This window comes from Tamandua tetradactyla, chromosome 3 (assembly GCF_023851605.1).
Source record: "Tamandua tetradactyla isolate mTamTet1 chromosome 3, mTamTet1.pri, whole genome shotgun sequence".
Taxonomy (NCBI): Eukaryota; Metazoa; Chordata; class Mammalia; order Pilosa; family Myrmecophagidae; genus Tamandua; species Tamandua tetradactyla.
In genome coordinates, this window is record NC_135329.1 from 199,480,743 (window position 1) to 199,498,332 (window position 17,590).

Consider the following 17,590-nt stretch of genomic DNA (forward strand, 5'->3'; position numbering starts at 1 on the left):
TGTAAAAATGGAGTCCCAACACATTAAAAAAAAAGGGTTAAAGACCTCAAGTAAATAAGGTAACCAAAAATGAGAATTAAACTTCAGTCTGATGCCATAACTATAATCAGGTGATTAACTTGAGGAAATGTTAACTATTAACACAGTAATTTCTTCCTATGGTGATATAACCACTTTTAATGGTTATACAGTAGAATCAATCATTTCTCCTCTGCTTCTCTGCTCTTGTCCTGCCAGTTTTCCATAGAACACCTCTGCTGAAATGAGCCAGAAAGGACGTTTGCCCACCGTTTTCTTGAAAGGTCTCCCACATAGTGTCTCTTACAGAATCCAACAGTAAGTACGCTCTTTTCTTAGGAAAAACACTAAGGAGTTCCTAGCTACTCCAATATGAGTGATGGCAAACCTCAAAACTAACACTGAAAATGCATGAGTGAGACACCAAAAGCAGGAATCAAGACAGAATATAAAGAGCTATTTTACCAAACTCGGTAGAGTCCCATTTACTACCCGATTATGTAGAACTCTATGGAAAGAGGTATGAATGTGAGACATGCATAGTAATAACGGTCAGCAGCAAACATTTCCTTTGGGGGAAATGAGAAGGCATCTCACATGTCGGCTACAACAATTTCAAATGCTCTAAGTAAGCTGGAAAAACATGAAGCTTTCAAATATATTAGATACATATTAATCCATTTGAAACAAAATTTGTCAAGCAACTGAGAGTAATTTTAAAATTGTAGTAGCAACAATTATTGCTACTGTTATTAATCCTTACTATCCTATTTTTATAATAAGGGAAGTCACAGACTCTGTATCTCCAGATCTCTTGAAATCTTAACATATATAAAGTGTGGAAAATACAACCTTACTGGAACGCCCCTCACATTCTATTAAAGGATAAAATTAAAACCTTAGACTAGACAGCTTCTAAGGCATCAAACCCCTAAATTCTATACTGTCTTTGGTCATTTTCCATAAATCCAATCATAAAAAAATAAAGAATTTAGGATATTAAAATCACTTATACTGTATCTGGACTCAAATTAAAAACATCCAGTATTGTGTAAAAACTGTAAAATATTAATAGAATTTTGAATTAGCATAAGATTAAAATGAAACATAGAAAAGGTATTGTTTATATATGTATATATTTTACATTCATAATCATGGATTATTACCATATACTTTTCAACCTGTCAGTAGAGAATCAAATCCAACAAAAATATACAGCATTTTATTAATGTGAATTTAAAAACAACATATGGAGTTAAAATCATTGCAAATAAATATTCAGTCTGTTGAGTTACACAGCAATTATTTTAATATAATATCCAGAACTACAAGTATTTATATACAATATAATACAGACATTTAGTTATTATAAATATATTATGTTAAATAACTTTAATGTTTGCTAGTTAGCAAACAATCCCTTTAAGTTATTTTTTTGGCATGGTGCTGGAGGCTCTGTCATAGAACTGGATGCAAGACCTCTTATTTACAAGTTCACAATACACGGCACTCTCCAAGTCTTCAAGTAGATATAACATTAAAATGTAGGCTTGTTCATGTATTCTTCCATTGTCTGAAAGAAAACAGTAAATTAGAACAATTTTCCTTTAAAATATATCCTTTAGCAGACTGCAATCTTTTTTCATTCATTAATTCTTTTTTTTGCCATTATGGAAGTTTTCAAAAGCATATATGAACATAAATCCTTGCATTGTAATCAAGAAAGGTGGTTCAAAGTTTGAGTATACTTTCTACACAAATACATACGGCTGGAACTAAGTAACTCTCAAGTGAGAAAAAGCTAAGCTTGACCATAAAATTAATTTCTGAAAAGAGGAATGCTAGAAGTAACAACTGCCAGGACTACTGTTAACTTCAAATAAATGCATCTGCTAAAATGCTCATGAGGACCACATCCAGCTACTGGGATTAAAACATTTTAATTGTGACCTGTGTTTGTAAAATATCTTTGTTATATATATTGGCAGAACATTTTTATTACACTTACTGCTGAGATATAAAGGATAAACCAACAATAATTCTTTTACCTTCTATGTGTTTTGGAAAGTATTGGCTCCAAACTATGTTGTTTCATCCTCCTCAGATGATGATGATGATGATACCAAGTTTGCTAACTTGCCACAAGGCCATATTCTTTTTCCAGCACTTTTTACAACTGTTTGTCCTGACTCATAGTATATCAGGCAGAGTGAAGAGTTACAATGAAGCTGCAAGTGCTGTATCACCGCATGCAAGACAGATGGACTTTCCCTGGTGCTTTCTTCTACACACGTATGTGTTCTGTATAATACCCTGCTCTTTGCATCAGTAAGGGAGCCCAAGGGAGCAGAAAGACATTCTTTGGTAGTACCCCTGCCTCTTCCATGGGAAGGAGTCAGTTCATGCAGCCACACTCAACTTGTTCTTAAAACTCAAACTCCCTGGTTCTGTGAGTCCCCTGTCCCTGCCTGGTAAGACACTGACCAACATGGGCCACGCAGACCAAGACCCCTGCCCAAGCAAGATTGTTCAGGGGATATACCAGGGTCAGCAATCAGGTTTTCTAACTCTTTTCTCATCAGCCGTATTGAGAATTCCACTGCATCTCTCCTGAAAACACTTGCATCAGTCATCCATACTTGTTTGCTTTTTTATTAGAGAAGCTGTAGGTTTACAGAAAAATCCTGCATAAAATACAGGCTCCCCATATACCGTCCTATTATTGGCACCCTGCACTGGTGCAGCCACATTTTCTCAAGGCTCTTACAAGATGAGCACAGGCCAGGAGAGGCAGACTCTAAAACGTTAGCCCTGTTTCTCCTCCTGCCTACACTGCCCACGTTTTATAACTTAGCAGGGGCGTTCTAATGGCAGGGCTCTTCTCGGTTTTGTGGAGCCTGAAATTTTTACCATCTAAAAAGAAATACAAAGATTAGCCTAAATTTTGTTTAAAATGAGAAAAGAGATGACAACAGATTACAATGTTTAAAAGATGACAAACACCACAAAGTCACAAAATCCAGAACAATAACATTATTTTCATGAACTGAATGTCTAATACACACTACAGTATTTTAAATACATTTTATGGCTACATAGTCTTTGCAGGTAAAATATCTTTTTTTTTTTTGCAAATTTTCCCAAACCACGTGACCACATGAGGCACTGCTAGGTCTCTTCTGCAGCCCTGGCAGGGGCTTGAGCCAGGAGGGGGCCCTGGAGGTGACGCTACCCTGGTTTCATAGTTCCCTGGCACCTGCCCACCCCCTGCCCCATTACTGGTCTCACACGGGATGACTCAGTCTGCTGAAGTCTGCACAGCTGCCATTTCTGAGCTGGGCTGTTACCCAAGTTACATAAAACAATAATATACAAATATCGTATTTTCTTGAGCTTGCCGCTTTCAAAGGTGGAATGGACGTTTAAGGCTGGCACAAGTGTGATCTGCCGTGCCCTTCACAAGAGGAAGGCTGGAGCCTATCTTAGGTCCCCTCCTGCGATGCATCCAGCACTGCTGTCTTTCTTGCATAGTCAGAAAATATCATGACTTTTCTACTGCATTACAATTCGGCTTAGTTAGCAGCACGGTTTATGCCTTCAAGGGCACAAGGCTGCGGGACCTAGAAGTTTTACATGCAGCCACACATACATCATCATTTTGCTTGGGCTAATGAGATACCCATTTGACCCTTAACATGCTTTCTCAATTCTGTGATCAAAACATCTCCTGTTTGCTGCCCCCACTGGCGACCCTAGGAATTGCAACCTCTGCAATTTTAATCACAGATTTAATCACAATCTTCTTTATCTTACTAATAATTCTGTACCGTTATTCACATAGCTTAGCTATTACCCCCAAAATATGGCATCTTTTAAGTTTATCTCATCCAGTTCAACTGTTCTCTTTTATCATATTACTAACTTCTAGCCTCAGTACACTCAGAATAATCTTTGAGTATGTGGAGATTTGCAACTTTGGTCCTGTTTATTAAATATGTAGGGACAGTTTTTTTTTTTTTAGTGTAGGTAACTTTTATTAAGCAGGGGTTAGGAGGAAGTCCCAGGGGCTACCTGAAGGTTTATAGTTGTTCTAAAAATAAAAGCAATGTCACAAAGGCCTCTCTTAACCTTAACTATAAATTTGTGCTTGAGTCCAAAGGACAGAAAAAAAAAGAAAGCAGATTTTCTTTTCTTTATGCAGTTATATTACCTCGTCCTAGCCCTTTGAAAATTTTCTGAAGCAGATCAGATATACAAAATCAATTTGTCTACCAACTCCATACATGTTTACACACTTAGCTGCAATATCAGAGCATGAGAGGCCACTAATAACACTCTTCCCTCTTATTTGGCATGTTCCATTAATTCAAAAAGAGAGATTTAGAGGGCAGCCATGGATACTGGCTGCTCACAATAGAGACATAGGAATAAAATGGAGGGTCTCCTGAGACCTCCCCATCAAGACTTTCTACTTACTCACCAGGGACATGAACTACCAATTAGCGTTTTACCTACTTGAGTGAAAGTTGTCTCGTGAAATACCTGCTTCCTAGAGTTAAGTAGAACTAGAAATGCCAGATGCACTGAATGCTCTTTAAAAAAACACGATTTCCTACCAGGGGAATTCAAAGTAACCCAGGTGTGTCATGGCATACTAATTCAAGGAGCTTTAATTACTGAAGTGCCAAAGACCCTGCTAAAAGCATGTTTCTCCTGTAAGATCACACAGCAATGTCCCTAGGGATAGAATTATAAATAACGCCCCCCTCCCCAGTATATTTTAAGAAAGGTTGTCCTGTGGAATTTCCAAACCACCGATTCCTCAAGCACCATGTAAAATTCCCTTCCTGCAGCATTTGGAGAGAGCTAAGTAAACACCCCAATATTTAAATGCATTTTTGAGGTAGGAACTCCTCTAGTAATAGATGTGTCAGCTTCCTACGAGGTACATGCTAACTCTTTGGGGTACCCACTCAAGCAGGCATCATTCTCAACCTCCACTCACCTGAGGACTGGCTCCCTACATGGGCAGAAATAATCAGCTAAAAGATATACCAAAATAGCTGTTGGGAAATCATGCCTGATGTCATTTTATTAACAGACTGTGACATCAGTCTCTTATTTCCAAACAGCAGGAAGAATGACTTCTAACATCAACTTTAAAAAGACACTTTCTAATCCTCTTGGCCTGCCATTAATGAAAACAGGAAGATGGAAAACCTCACTGATACTGCAGGAAAAGCAGCTAGAGGTGGGAGAGCTGGAAGCTAACCCAGGCTTGCAGGTCACCTCATCTGGGGGGGCAAAGGTCAGTGGGGTGAAGAGCTCTTTCTCACAGCACCCTTGGGAGGACTGACTTGGCTAATGTAGGCAAGTACATTTATTAGGGCAGTGTCAATCTGGGCAGGTACCACTATGCTTCTAAAGGAAAGTCACATTGTATTTCAAAGTAAGAATCACAAAAGTCAGAAGCAGGACCAAATCAATGCATGAGGGCCCATTTGTACCTTAGCAAGCAAGCCATGGTGTTCCCAGTTTATTTGTGAAAACAGGAGCACATGGATAGCCTCCCCAGGAGGTGTGAGAAATTTTAATTAAAGTGATAAATGCCATCCTCAAAACTAAAGCTCTAATATCCCTGGCAAATGAAATAACATTTCTCCTTTCCCAGGGCAGCAGAGATATTTTAATGAAAGCCTTTTCATGTATCTCATAAAATTATTCTTGAAAACAATAACACCAATATCCTGACATCCTTTTGACAGCGTGGTGTCCTTTCTAACAAGCTCAACCAAAAACAAAGTGTGGCATATTTATGGGAATTGGAGCCTAGCCGTCTTTAAAAATTTAAACAGTACTTTTCTTAACATTCTCTCCATACCTGCAATCTAACTTACTGTCCTCCCCCTCTCCTGTCGTGGACCGCCCATTTCCGTAGCCCACTACAAAACCACACCCTTCCTGTTATGTTCTACACTTCCCTATTCCTAACTTCTGCCCTAAGCCTAGCAACTGCTTCTTAGCTTGTGTGATTGGCTACCCTCCCCTGACATACATGCCCCGACTCCACCCCTCCTCCAAACTGTATATAAGCCGAGCTCACCAAGCGTCGGGGTCCTTTTTAGCCCTTGAGCCCCTGAGCACACGAGTCTTTGCTATGTAACAATAAAGTAGCAGTGTGCAACAATTGGCCTCCGGCTCAAGTCTTTTTAGGACCCTCGGCGGGGAACCCTGCCGAGCATCGGCTCACCTTAGTCCACTTATCCGGGCCCGGAACCCCCTCACCCCCACCCGGTGAAACGTCCAAACACCCTGACGCTGCGAGGCAGGAGGCCCAAGAGCCGTAGCGCCCTCTTTAGCCCCTGCGACATCACCGCGGCACAAAGAGTACAAGCTCTGGAGCCCAAAATGGGTTCAAAAATCTTATTTTGCACTTAGCTCTGCGATGATGTTGGGCAGGTCAGGTAACCTGTATCTCAATTGACTCACCCATAAAATGAGGGTAGCGATATTGCCTACCTCTTGGAATTATTGTGAGATTTAAAGTGAATACCTGTGAATTGCTTAAAAACTATGGCCAGAACGGGTTAGTACTGGGTAAATGTTAGCTAATCACCACCACCACCACCTTCTCCCACTCATGGCCTGGGAAACCGTGTACTGACCTCCTGTAACATATCAGAGTCTTCAATGGCTTTGACAGCAGATTTCTTGGATGTCTCCTGAATTTCTCCACCTATTATAAACTCGTCAAGGATAAAATATGCCTTTTCAAAATTAAAGATAATATCCAGCTCACAGACCTGGTAGGACAGAAACAAATGTTTTGATAAACTTGTAGCAATAGCAAGGGAAACATTTACCAGCATCTCAAGAGTTGTTTTCATGTGGCAGGTCAAAGATAAACATACAGGGTGCTATTTTAAGGACAAATAGAACCAGGGAATTCCAGGCCTTTAATAAAAGTAAAATCGCATTCTATTAAAGCAGAGCATGTCCTAAGATAATACTGTTCCATGTTGCAACAAGAAATTAGAGACTCAGAGCAAGAGAGGAATGAGGGGACTCAGCTCACATTTCCAGCTCCATAAATGAAAACAGAGTCCCTGGCTCCATTTCAGGCACAAGGGCAGAGCTTCACTTCTCCTCTGAGACGTTTCTCCTGCTCTCAGACCTATAAATCTTGGCCTTTGGAGACTTTCTTAGAGGTTTGAGGTTATCAAACTTTATCACATACCAGAATCACTCAGGGTCCATTAAACACAAATGGCTGAACCACACCCACAGTTTCTGATTCAGTGGGACAAGAGTAAGTCTAGAGACTGCATTTTCTAGCTGGTTCCCAGATGATGCTGACCCTGCTGGTTTGGGGACCACACTTTGAGTACTGTCATAAACCAAGCACAGTCTGATAGATAGTTAAGTGTACCAAGTGGCAAGACCACTTTCCACAGTCCAAACAAGGCTCATTTCCAATTCTTCAACCAGCCAGCCAGTCAGGCACGACCCTTGCTGTCTGTCTTCCTACTTACTCATTAACTCCCCACAGTTCCCTTTTTCATGCCCTTCCCACTCTCTTCAAGGTCGGTGACCTGCTAATTAGGTGAACATTTTCAGCCCTCCCCTACATTTATCTCTGAGAAGCATTTAATACTCTTCACCTCTCTCTCTTGAAAATATCTCCTCCCTTGCTCCCCTGAATGACTACATCGTTTAATGTCAATTCTCTTCCTTCACCTCTGTTGATTCCGTCTGATGATTTATCTTCCCCTACCTTGTACTTCTTTAAGTACTGATGGAGTGCTTGGGACACATCAATCAACAGAAGGGACAAATATCTCTGCAGCATCTCACTTCACTCTACTGATCTGTCTTCTCCTTAAATACTGTAGTCCTCAAGAGAGCCTCTTCTCTTCCCAATGCAAATATTTTTCTGAAAATCTCATTTACTCTCCATGGCAGCAGTATCTAGCATGCAATTGGCTAAGCAAATTTTAGATGTCCTAGCCCTGATCTTTTTTTGGAGCTCTAGTCCAATATTCTCATCTTACTGGATATTCCTTAATCCAAGTCAACATGTCCCAAACAGTCTTATTCCTCTTCCTTATCTTCTTCCTTCATTCCCTATCTTGGTTAGCAGGCTTATAAATTAATCTAATTCATTCTAGCATTCTTACTTATTGTCTCCCCTTCCTCCTCCCTTGGTCTCACTGCTCTCGATTTGGTCAATTCCTACTGATTTTATCTTCTAAATAAATCCCTAACCCTTCCCCGCCTTCTCCATTTTCACTGCCACTGCCCAGTCCTCTACCACCACTATGTAGGCCATTGCATTTAACCTTTAAGGTGGTATCTGTGGCCACTCAAGACCACCAACCACTAATACCTTGCTCAAGTATTGATCTTGTCCCTCTCCTGCACAAGACTCCTAAGGTCTTACATCTAGGATAAAGTTTCAGTTCTGCAACATGACATACAAGAATCTTTTCAACCCAGCCCTGGCCCTGACTCTCTGGCTTCTTGTCCCTGTACTCACCTCATACTATAGCCACACATTCACAAGCTCAACATATCCTTTCATGCCTTGACCCTTTGCACATTCCAGCAATTCCTGGAACATTCCCCTAAATGTCCTTTCCTTATCCTCCTGCTGTCAAAATCCAGATCATTTTTCAAGACCAAATTCAAAAGTCAGCTGCACAGTGACTCCCCAAATCCTCTTTTCCTCTATTCAGATTGAGCATCACTTCCTCTGTATTCTTATTTGCATCATGTAAGTATTCTTGTATATGCTTAATGATCAATCATCCCGCCTCTTCCATCTACTCACTACTAAGTCCTGATGTTAGTCATCTTTATGATGTCACTGGTATCTGGTACACAGTAGGATGCAATAAATGCTTGTAGGATAAATGAATGAGTCGGTCACTCTGTCAGCCTTATTTCTACTATGCTGGGAAATAATGGCTTTCTAGATAAACAATTTTCTGATTCTATTAAATGCTATGACTCTACATAGGATAGAAATCAATATTTTAGCAAATCCACATATTTAGAATTTAGGGCAATAAACTTGTAGACTGCAAAAGGAAAATGGTTTACGTTGGCAGATCTGATTGAATCTACTATAACAAATGGCCAGCTCAGAAAAAACCCATCTGACTCATCTTGCAAAGGTTGGGCCTCTTCATTCACTAGAAAACAGTGTCAAATCAACATTAATTGTTGCAAGTATAGCTGTAGCTCCCTCTCTCCTTCCCAATTTTTGTTTTCTCTCTTTCCCTTTATATCTATCTATATGTCTAAATCTATGTATATGCACACATATACACATACTCACAAACACATGTATATATAAATAAGCATATATGATAAATTTTAAAATAAAAGTGTCCGTGTGTTAGAACACAATCCTACAACGCAGAGTTCCCCAAACCCTTAGGGTTCTGCTAGAGAAAAACACCAGGGAAAGAATGTAATCATTAAGGACATGTTCTCAGCTTATGAACCCTTTCTTTAACTTTTAGAATACTCTCACGCCATGAGTTAAGGGACACTGGAACAGAGGACCCCAGGCAAAAATGTGGAGAGGTCAGAGAAGAATGTGTCCCAGACGTCATCCACAAGGTGAGCCTTACGGCCACACACCGGGGGAAGTGTATGCTATACAGATACCAGGGAGGACAGTACACATGATGGAGGAAGAATTCTTGCAAACCCCTAAGATAAACATCACAATTTAAAAAATTACTCAGGGCTGTAAAGAAGCAGTTCATTCACAAAACAAGAAATACAAAAGGCCAATAAACATCTAATAATAAGATGTGCAGACTTGGCGATGTACACATTAAATTAATGTTTATTTGAAAGTTAAGAAGAGAATATCGATTGCCAGTAATGGTATGATAAACAGGTACTCTCACATTCATTTGGTGGAATCTGTACATTTTTATAGACTATTTCAGAGGGTCACATTATAGCATCAACTTTAAATGTACAAAGCCTCTGACCCAACACTTCTGTGAGAAATTTATTACCATGCCATGCTATATTCATACCAGTATACAAGGATATATATGAGCAATGAATGCTGCAGCACCATTTATAATAAAAAGTGGAAACCTAAAGTCAATCAGTAAGAGAACTGTCAAATACAGTATACTGCTCTATAGCATGGGATACTATGCTGTAGTTGGAAGGAAAAATAGATATACACGGACAGACATGGGGAAAGCTCCAAGACAGACTTGTAAGGGGAGAAAGAAAATTGCAGAATAAAATGCATAATGCAATCTCATTTTTTAAATAACATGTATGTCTAAAAGGATATGTAAAAATTATGCATTATTTTGTGATTTTAAGCAATATAAATAAACAAAAGAAATCATAGGACATCAGATATCCAAGAACAAAGAAGGAGGGCGAAAAGCAGGCAGTTACCAGAGGTCAGAGGAGGCGGAAAGTCAGGAGTAATAGTGGCAAGATGAGAGCTGAGAAACTTCAGAGTCCACGGCAGGCGGAGACCAGGAGTCCAAGACAAGACAGGAGCCTTGTTAGGAGAAATCAGCAATCAGGATCCTGCAAAGTGAGCCTGATGGATACTCACACAAGTTCTCTAGAAACAGCAGCCCATCCCCAGACCCACAGGGCACTCCAGCAAGGGGGGATTAATTCATTGAAACTGGTTGCTAGGGCTAGGGCAAAGGCAGATATACACAAAACCACAGACACACACACAGATGTGATTGGATAGACAACTACTATCTCCAGATCATAAGGAAAATGGAGAAACAAGTTACACTGGCATTGACACTACAGAAAATGATACAAATGAGGAACTATTTCAGATATAGCAACTCTAAACTACTGCCCTGTGGTCATGCTTTGGGTCTAATGCCAAGTGATTACTGCATTAGGGAGGAAGAAGGCAAAACTCCTTAGGAGAATCTTAGGCCAAATTTGGGCTTCCACAGCTACTGCGTAATTAATCAAATCCTTCTAAATTCCACCTTAAGGAAACTTACCTATTACCCAGATATGTGCCCAATTCCACCCATCCATCTAATTATGATGCTTCCCGACTCCACCCATCTAATTTCTTTTATATTTTTATTGACAAACCTTCACACACACACACACATATATGGTGTACAATCAATGGCTCATAATAGCATCACATAGTTGTGTGTTCATCACCATGATCATTTTTAGAACATTTTCATCACTCCAGAAAAAGAAATAAAAAGAAAAAACTCACACATCCCATACCCCTTACCCCTCCCTCTCACTGACCACTAGTATTTCCATCTACCCAATTTATTTTAGCCCTTATCTCCTCTTTTAATTTTTTAATCCATAATTTTTTATTCAACTGTCCATATCCCTAGATAAAAGAGGCATCAGACACAAGGTTTTCGCAATCACACAGTCACATGGCAAAAGTTATATCTTTATACAATCATCTTCAAGAATCAAGCCTACTGAAACACAGTGCAATTGTTTCAGGTACTTCCCTCCAGACACTCCAATATACCATAAACTAATAAGGGATATCTATATAATGCATAAGAATAACTTCCAGGACAACCTCTGAACTCTCTGAAATCTCTCAGCCACTGAAACTTTATTTTGTTTCATTTCTCTCTTCCCCATTTTGGTCAAGAAGGCTTTCTCAATCCCATGATGCTGGGTCCTGGTAAATGCCAGGAGTTCCGTCCCACGTTGCTAGGGAGATTTACACCCCTGGGAGTCATGTCCCATACAGAGGGAGGGCAGTGAGTTCACCTGCCAAGTTGGCTTAGAGAGAGAGGCCATATCTGAGCAACAAAAGAGGTTCTCTGGGGGTGACTCTTAGGCATAATTTTAAGTAGGTTTAGCCTATTCTTTGCAGGAATAAATTTCACAGGAGCAAACCCCAAGATCTAGGGCTCAACCTATCGATTTGGTTGTCCCCACTGCTTGTGAAGATATCAGAAATTCTCCAAATGGGGAAGTTGAATATTTCCTCCTTTCTCCACAGTACCCCAAGGGGACTTTGCAAATACTTCTATATTCACTGCCCAAATTACTCTGGGATATACTGGGGCATCACACTAACCTGACAAACCAACAAGATCTCATGCCCTATTCAAGATTTCCTGTACTTAAGGTGTTCAACTAAACTGACCACACAAGTTAAATTAGGTAATGTGCAATCCAAAATATAAATTTTGCATCAAATAAATGTCTCTCCCTTTGGTCTCACACAGAAGTTGAAGTTTTAAAATATGGATGATATTATCCTTTACCCTGTATTCTGATCTAATCAGTCCTATCCAGATCAGCTTCCTTCATACCTCTAGTGGAAGTCTGATTCCTTTTTGAACTGTTTAAACAGCTCCTGTATGCCACCCATCTAATTTTGCAAATAAGCATGGCTTCCTCCTCCCTTATAGTGTTAATAAGCAATTGAGCCTCTTTTTTTTTTTCCCTCATTTTTGCATGTACCTATATTCTGGAATAAAGTTTACCAAAAAACAGAAACAGTGTTAATTTAACTTTCTCTTTGATTGCCTGGCATTGTGTTTTAATCTGGTTTGAGTGCCTTCTCCTGGCAGAATCCAGGAGTGAGATTATTTATGGCATTTCAATATCTAAATCCTTTAGAATAGTCTAAGTCCTATTAGTACCTGCCCTTGTTGAATTCTATTCTAAAGTAAATATAAAAAGTACAAAGATAAATACAGAAGTGCTTCAGAAAATACTACTACAAATGCCATAAAGATATATTTATAATAAAGATCATTATAATGCAACATGTACAATTATACAGCAATGGACAATTTATAAAATATTGTTGTTTACACTCTCTTTTATCCTCAAAGCAGCCCCATGAGGTTAGCAAAGTAAGTATTTCTATTAACCTTTCTGAGTGCCATTTTTCTCTCATCTGTAAAATGGAGCTGTACCTCAGGCTCCAAATCACTGCTGAAACAGGCTCTGAGACTCCTAGTCCCCTCCCTATTACAAGAAGAAAACTCCCTAAAATCAACCTCAAATTTCTTGGACAGCAACATTCACACACTCCAAGTGCATCTGTCAAAACTCATGTTTTGTCCTGGGGAAATATGGCAGGTGTCTAAATCCTCAAATGGACCCTTATCTACTGTGATCCTTTGAGGCATTTCCTCTTAACCTCTATAAATTGGGGTTAATACTGCTTACTGAAGATTGAAAGATTAACTAGTTAATCCTTGTAAATCTCTTTGGAATTGAAAAGTGCTAAAAAAAAAAAAAAAAGTTCATAACTCAAATTAGTAGCCAGAGATTTTGGTTTATCCCTTATAGGAAGTTTATATTTTCCAGGGTTAGAAGTTAAGTATAAAGTTTTTCTTGGGTAATATCAGGGCAGAATTCAAGGAAACCTGCCATGTTGACACAAGAGGAAAAGAAAACCAGAGAAATATATTATTCCTGAGATAATGTCAATGAGAATCGGTACTGGAAGGCTTTGCTCATCACTATTAATTAACAAGAATTTAATATGTGCTGGGCATATGGCCTTGAACTGTTCTTAGCTGCTCTTAGCTTAGTGAAAGATGCATTGAATCTTTTAGCAAATTAAATTTTGGTTCATGACAAAGAGAGAGCTCATAAAGGTATGCCAAAATAGAATGGAAATTTAATGTTAGAGAAATAGGAATTCATCTTAATTCTCCTTGTACTTCAACTGGGCTTAGCATTCATGCTCTGAACATGCTTCAAAATTTCTGGTTGAAATTTAATTAGAGAGATTGAGATCAAAATTCTGCCCCAATTTGCAGTATCATAGTTGGTTTAATCTACCTTCTACCAATAGGTGAAAGCAGCACGCAGAAATGACTGGGAGAAGGTGGGTTATGGAAAAACCTGGGCTTCAGGAAACCCATTCAGACCTTTACAAAAGGCCAAATCAGTAGAGTACTTCAAAAGAAAGTGCTAAAACGTTATAATTATTAGAACAATAGGAAGCAGAAAATTAAGTAATCTCAGATTTGAAAGCACACTATTGTGTATTTGCAAATCTCTCAAATAAATGAAAATAAGCTTGGTGAAGCAAGAAAAGGAGAAAGAAAAGATGTACCAGCTGTCCTATTACTTCTATATTTTGGCCAGCAATCTGAAATCCCTGAAGCAGCATTTAAAGTCTTATAACTTCATTTGTAAAAAAATGAACAGAGTAAATGAGAGAAAAGAGAGGGAAAAGGGAGCGACAACAGAAGAAGAGAGAGGGAAAATTCTTTGAGAAACTTTTCAAGTGCTCATCCTCATGAAGAGAAGTGTCGCAGAAAATCTGATAAAAACACCAACCCAAACTGCAAACATGGCTGGTTCTATTAAACAGAATACAGGAGGTTCTTCTGAAAGCAAAACTCTCCCAAAAGTACTAAATAAAACTTAATCTTTAGTGAGCAAGTGAATAGGGAAGAGAGTATTACTGAGGAGAGAACATTTTCCAAATCCAATGATTTCTTTCTTGAGACTGTGAACTAGATTAAATGTTTCTGGAACAGTGTTTACAATATGGCTATAGTGGTGAAAAAAATAATAATAAACAAGCAAGACCATGTCATGATATCGAGGGCCTTGACACTTGGTAATCAAGTAAATCTTGCACAAGTTAAGGATACAGCATGGCTGCTCCATGTTGCTGGAGCACTGCACATGTCAGAGATATAATAGAAGAAAAGCTAGAAAGGAATGGTCTGGGACCACTGTTTTGAAAGCTTAAAAGCCAGGCTCCGAAGTCTGAATTTTATTCAAAGGAGTACATGCTTTGTCAGAATCCAAGTTTACAAGCCAGGAGAAGCGGGGAATAGAGCCCAGACACAGAAAGGACCAGATTGAGAAAAGCAAAACTGAAACTGCAAGAAAACCTATACTAGTAAGAGTGGAGAGAAAGAGATGAATTTTAGTCCTGTTTGAATAATCCAACTTATCTGTGGTAAAGGGCAGAGAAAAGGGAAGAAGCACTGTCCTTTTGTGCTGAAGGAATCTGGGGCATAATAAATTCAATTACAAGACAGAACAGGTCTTCAGAAGATGGCAAGTTTGGTTCTGGTCAAGTGAAGACTCAGCTGACTGAGAATCCAAGTAAAGACCAGCACCAACAAAGAGAAACTGAGTCGCGTGGTAAGGCAAGACTGGGTATCTAGGGGAGAAAGTCAGGTAGACACAGAAGGACAGAAGGAGGACATATAGAGAGCAAGAAGAGGAAGGGAGGTCAGTGAAGAAACCAAGAGGGGCCTTCAGAAATACAGGACACAAGTCAGCAGAATTCAGTGTCACAGGAAAAAGAAAGAGGTGCAGTGAGCAAGGATCCAGAGCTGCAGAATGGTCAAAGGAGGTGAAGACTTAAGAAAAGTCATGAGTGTTGAACTTTAGGGGGTATCAATGGTAAGTTAATGCCTCTCTTGAAGTGATAAACATGGAGCCCAAGCTGTAAGGCACCAAGGAGTAGATGAGTTCTGAGGATGGGTGCACTTGGTTTAGGATAGTACTTAGCCGTAGATGAAGCCAAAGGTGTTTTTTTTTGGTTGGTTGGTTGGTGTTTTCTCTTATCTTAGGTATAAATAACATTAAAGAATACCTGTAACAGAGGGGAAAAAAAGCCAGTAATGTGGTAAAAAGTCAAAATAAAAGAGAAATAAACCCAGTGAGGTGTAAGGAACTATCAAGGAATCCTTCACAATTATATTTTAGTTGCCTGAAAGAAGCAGTGAATTCATAAGGTGTCCAACGGTCTGTCACGCGAGACTCCATCAGTCTCTTGAAGGTTTTAGATCTTTCACTTACTAAACAGTGCGCTCAAGAATTATAGAAAGGGGGAGAAGCTTTGCATCATGACCTGAGGTGGCATAGTAGAATCTTTGTTGCAAGGGAAATTCATATTTTAGACTTGAGAGAGAAAAAAAAGATCCAATGAAGGGCTGAAATGAAGTAAGAATTGAGATGGCAACTAATTAGAATAGCAGGAAAACACTTACATTTCCAAAGTATTTGTCCAGTAACTCCACATAACGATGCACAATCTCTAGTGTCAAGAGCTCATTGTCCTGATTTTCTACTGCACAGCAAAAATATAAACTAGCATACCTTGAAAAGAAGAAAAAATGGTAAAAGATGATGACATTAAACAACATGAAGACAGCCTTTCCCAGTGAAGACGCATTTGCCTTCTCCCCAGAGGCAACCCTCCTCCCAAAACAAAATCATTCTTAGTCACATCTAATACCCCTCCAAAATGAAAAACAGAATCTGTAAAAACATTGTGAGGGTTGGATTCTTTCTGTCAAAGCTGTGAGAGGCTCTCGACAAAATTTTATTGACTTTGAGGAGAAATTATCTGTGGGTGAGAGTCCTTTGGCCCATGGTCACTGTGGGGGGGGGGGTCTGTTCATACCCCCTTCCTGCTTATGAAGTATTTTTCTAAAGTCCAAACCCCTGACTGAGGCTATTGGGGCCCCACACTCCCTCCACGCTCTCACTTCACATCCTACAGAATCCCCTACACTGCAGTTCCTCATCCTCAGTTATCAATTCCTCCCTTTTTCTGAGTTTCTGCCATGTGTTTCTTCTGTCGACAACACACTCCTTCATCCTCCATTCATCTGGGGAACCACTGCCTCTCCTTTAGGTCTTAGCATGGACGTCATTTCCCCCAGGAGATCGCTAACCTCTCTGAGTGGAAGGATGTCCTGGCTAGGCGTTCCTGCAACCCCCTCCCCCACCATCGGAGAATCTAGGGGTCTTCATTGTCTGTCTCAAGGCATGTCTCCCCACGAGATGAGGGGCTTCATGAGGGCAGGGACCACCTGCCTTGTTCACCACTGTATACCCAGTGTTGTAAATATCTGTTGAGAGAATGTCTTGATGCCTAGGTTTTATACAATTGTTTAAATTACAAAAGAGCTCAGTTTTAGAAAACCATCAGGCAAAGAGATGGGATACATTTCTGGTTAGCAAACACTTTCTGGGACTCTGCTTTGCCAACCCTGAGAGCTTATCACCAATGACCTTTGCTGGCATCTTGTAAGACATTTGTGTTGAAAGCTCTGACCTTGGACCCATTAGAAGGAGCTTTGCCCGGGCACTTCCTGGCAATTTACACCATTAAATATCAGTCTGCAGAGGTTACCAGCCAGCCATGTTCTGGTCTGCGCTTTGGCATCAGTTTTATGGGTTTTCATGGGTTCACGGCCTCAGTTTCCTCAGCGACGTGTGCCTTTCCAGTATGAGTTCCTTTCTAGAATGGTCTTGCCATGGCAAGGAGGTGCAGTAAAAAGAGAATGCTTAGGGTTTAAAGATGGGAAGTTCTGGATTTGAATCCTGGCTTGCCAATTACCACTCATTTACTATAATTGGGAACTAATTACTTAAACTCTCAGCAGCATCATTTTACTCATAACAAATATGACTAACAACTATAATAAGAGCTGCCTAGTCAAACATAGCTCCCATCACACACTCTATCCCATTTTTCCATAACATTTGTTACCAACTGAAAATACTCTGTACTTATGTATTTCATTTTTCTTTCCTGTCTGCAAACTCC

At 39.7% G+C, this 17,590-nt stretch overlaps 1 protein-coding gene across 1 annotated transcript in view; it reads right to left on the reverse strand.

Moving 5' to 3' along the window:
• Window positions 1–1,309: 1,309 nt before the first annotated feature.
• AP1S3 (adaptor related protein complex 1 subunit sigma 3) overlaps window positions 1,310–17,590 on the reverse strand; it is an 88,376-nt gene continuing 72,095 nt past the window's right edge. Inside the window, exons 3-5 of the mRNA XM_077155269.1 lie at window positions 16,023–16,131; window positions 6,684–6,821; window positions 1,310–1,591 (exon numbers count right to left, since the gene is read on the reverse strand). Coding sequence (XP_077011384.1) covers window positions 1,556–1,591; window positions 6,684–6,821; window positions 16,023–16,131 — 283 coding nt within the window. The 3' untranslated portion in view covers window positions 1,310–1,555. The remainder of the gene's footprint in view (window positions 1,592–6,683; window positions 6,822–16,022; window positions 16,132–17,590) is intronic.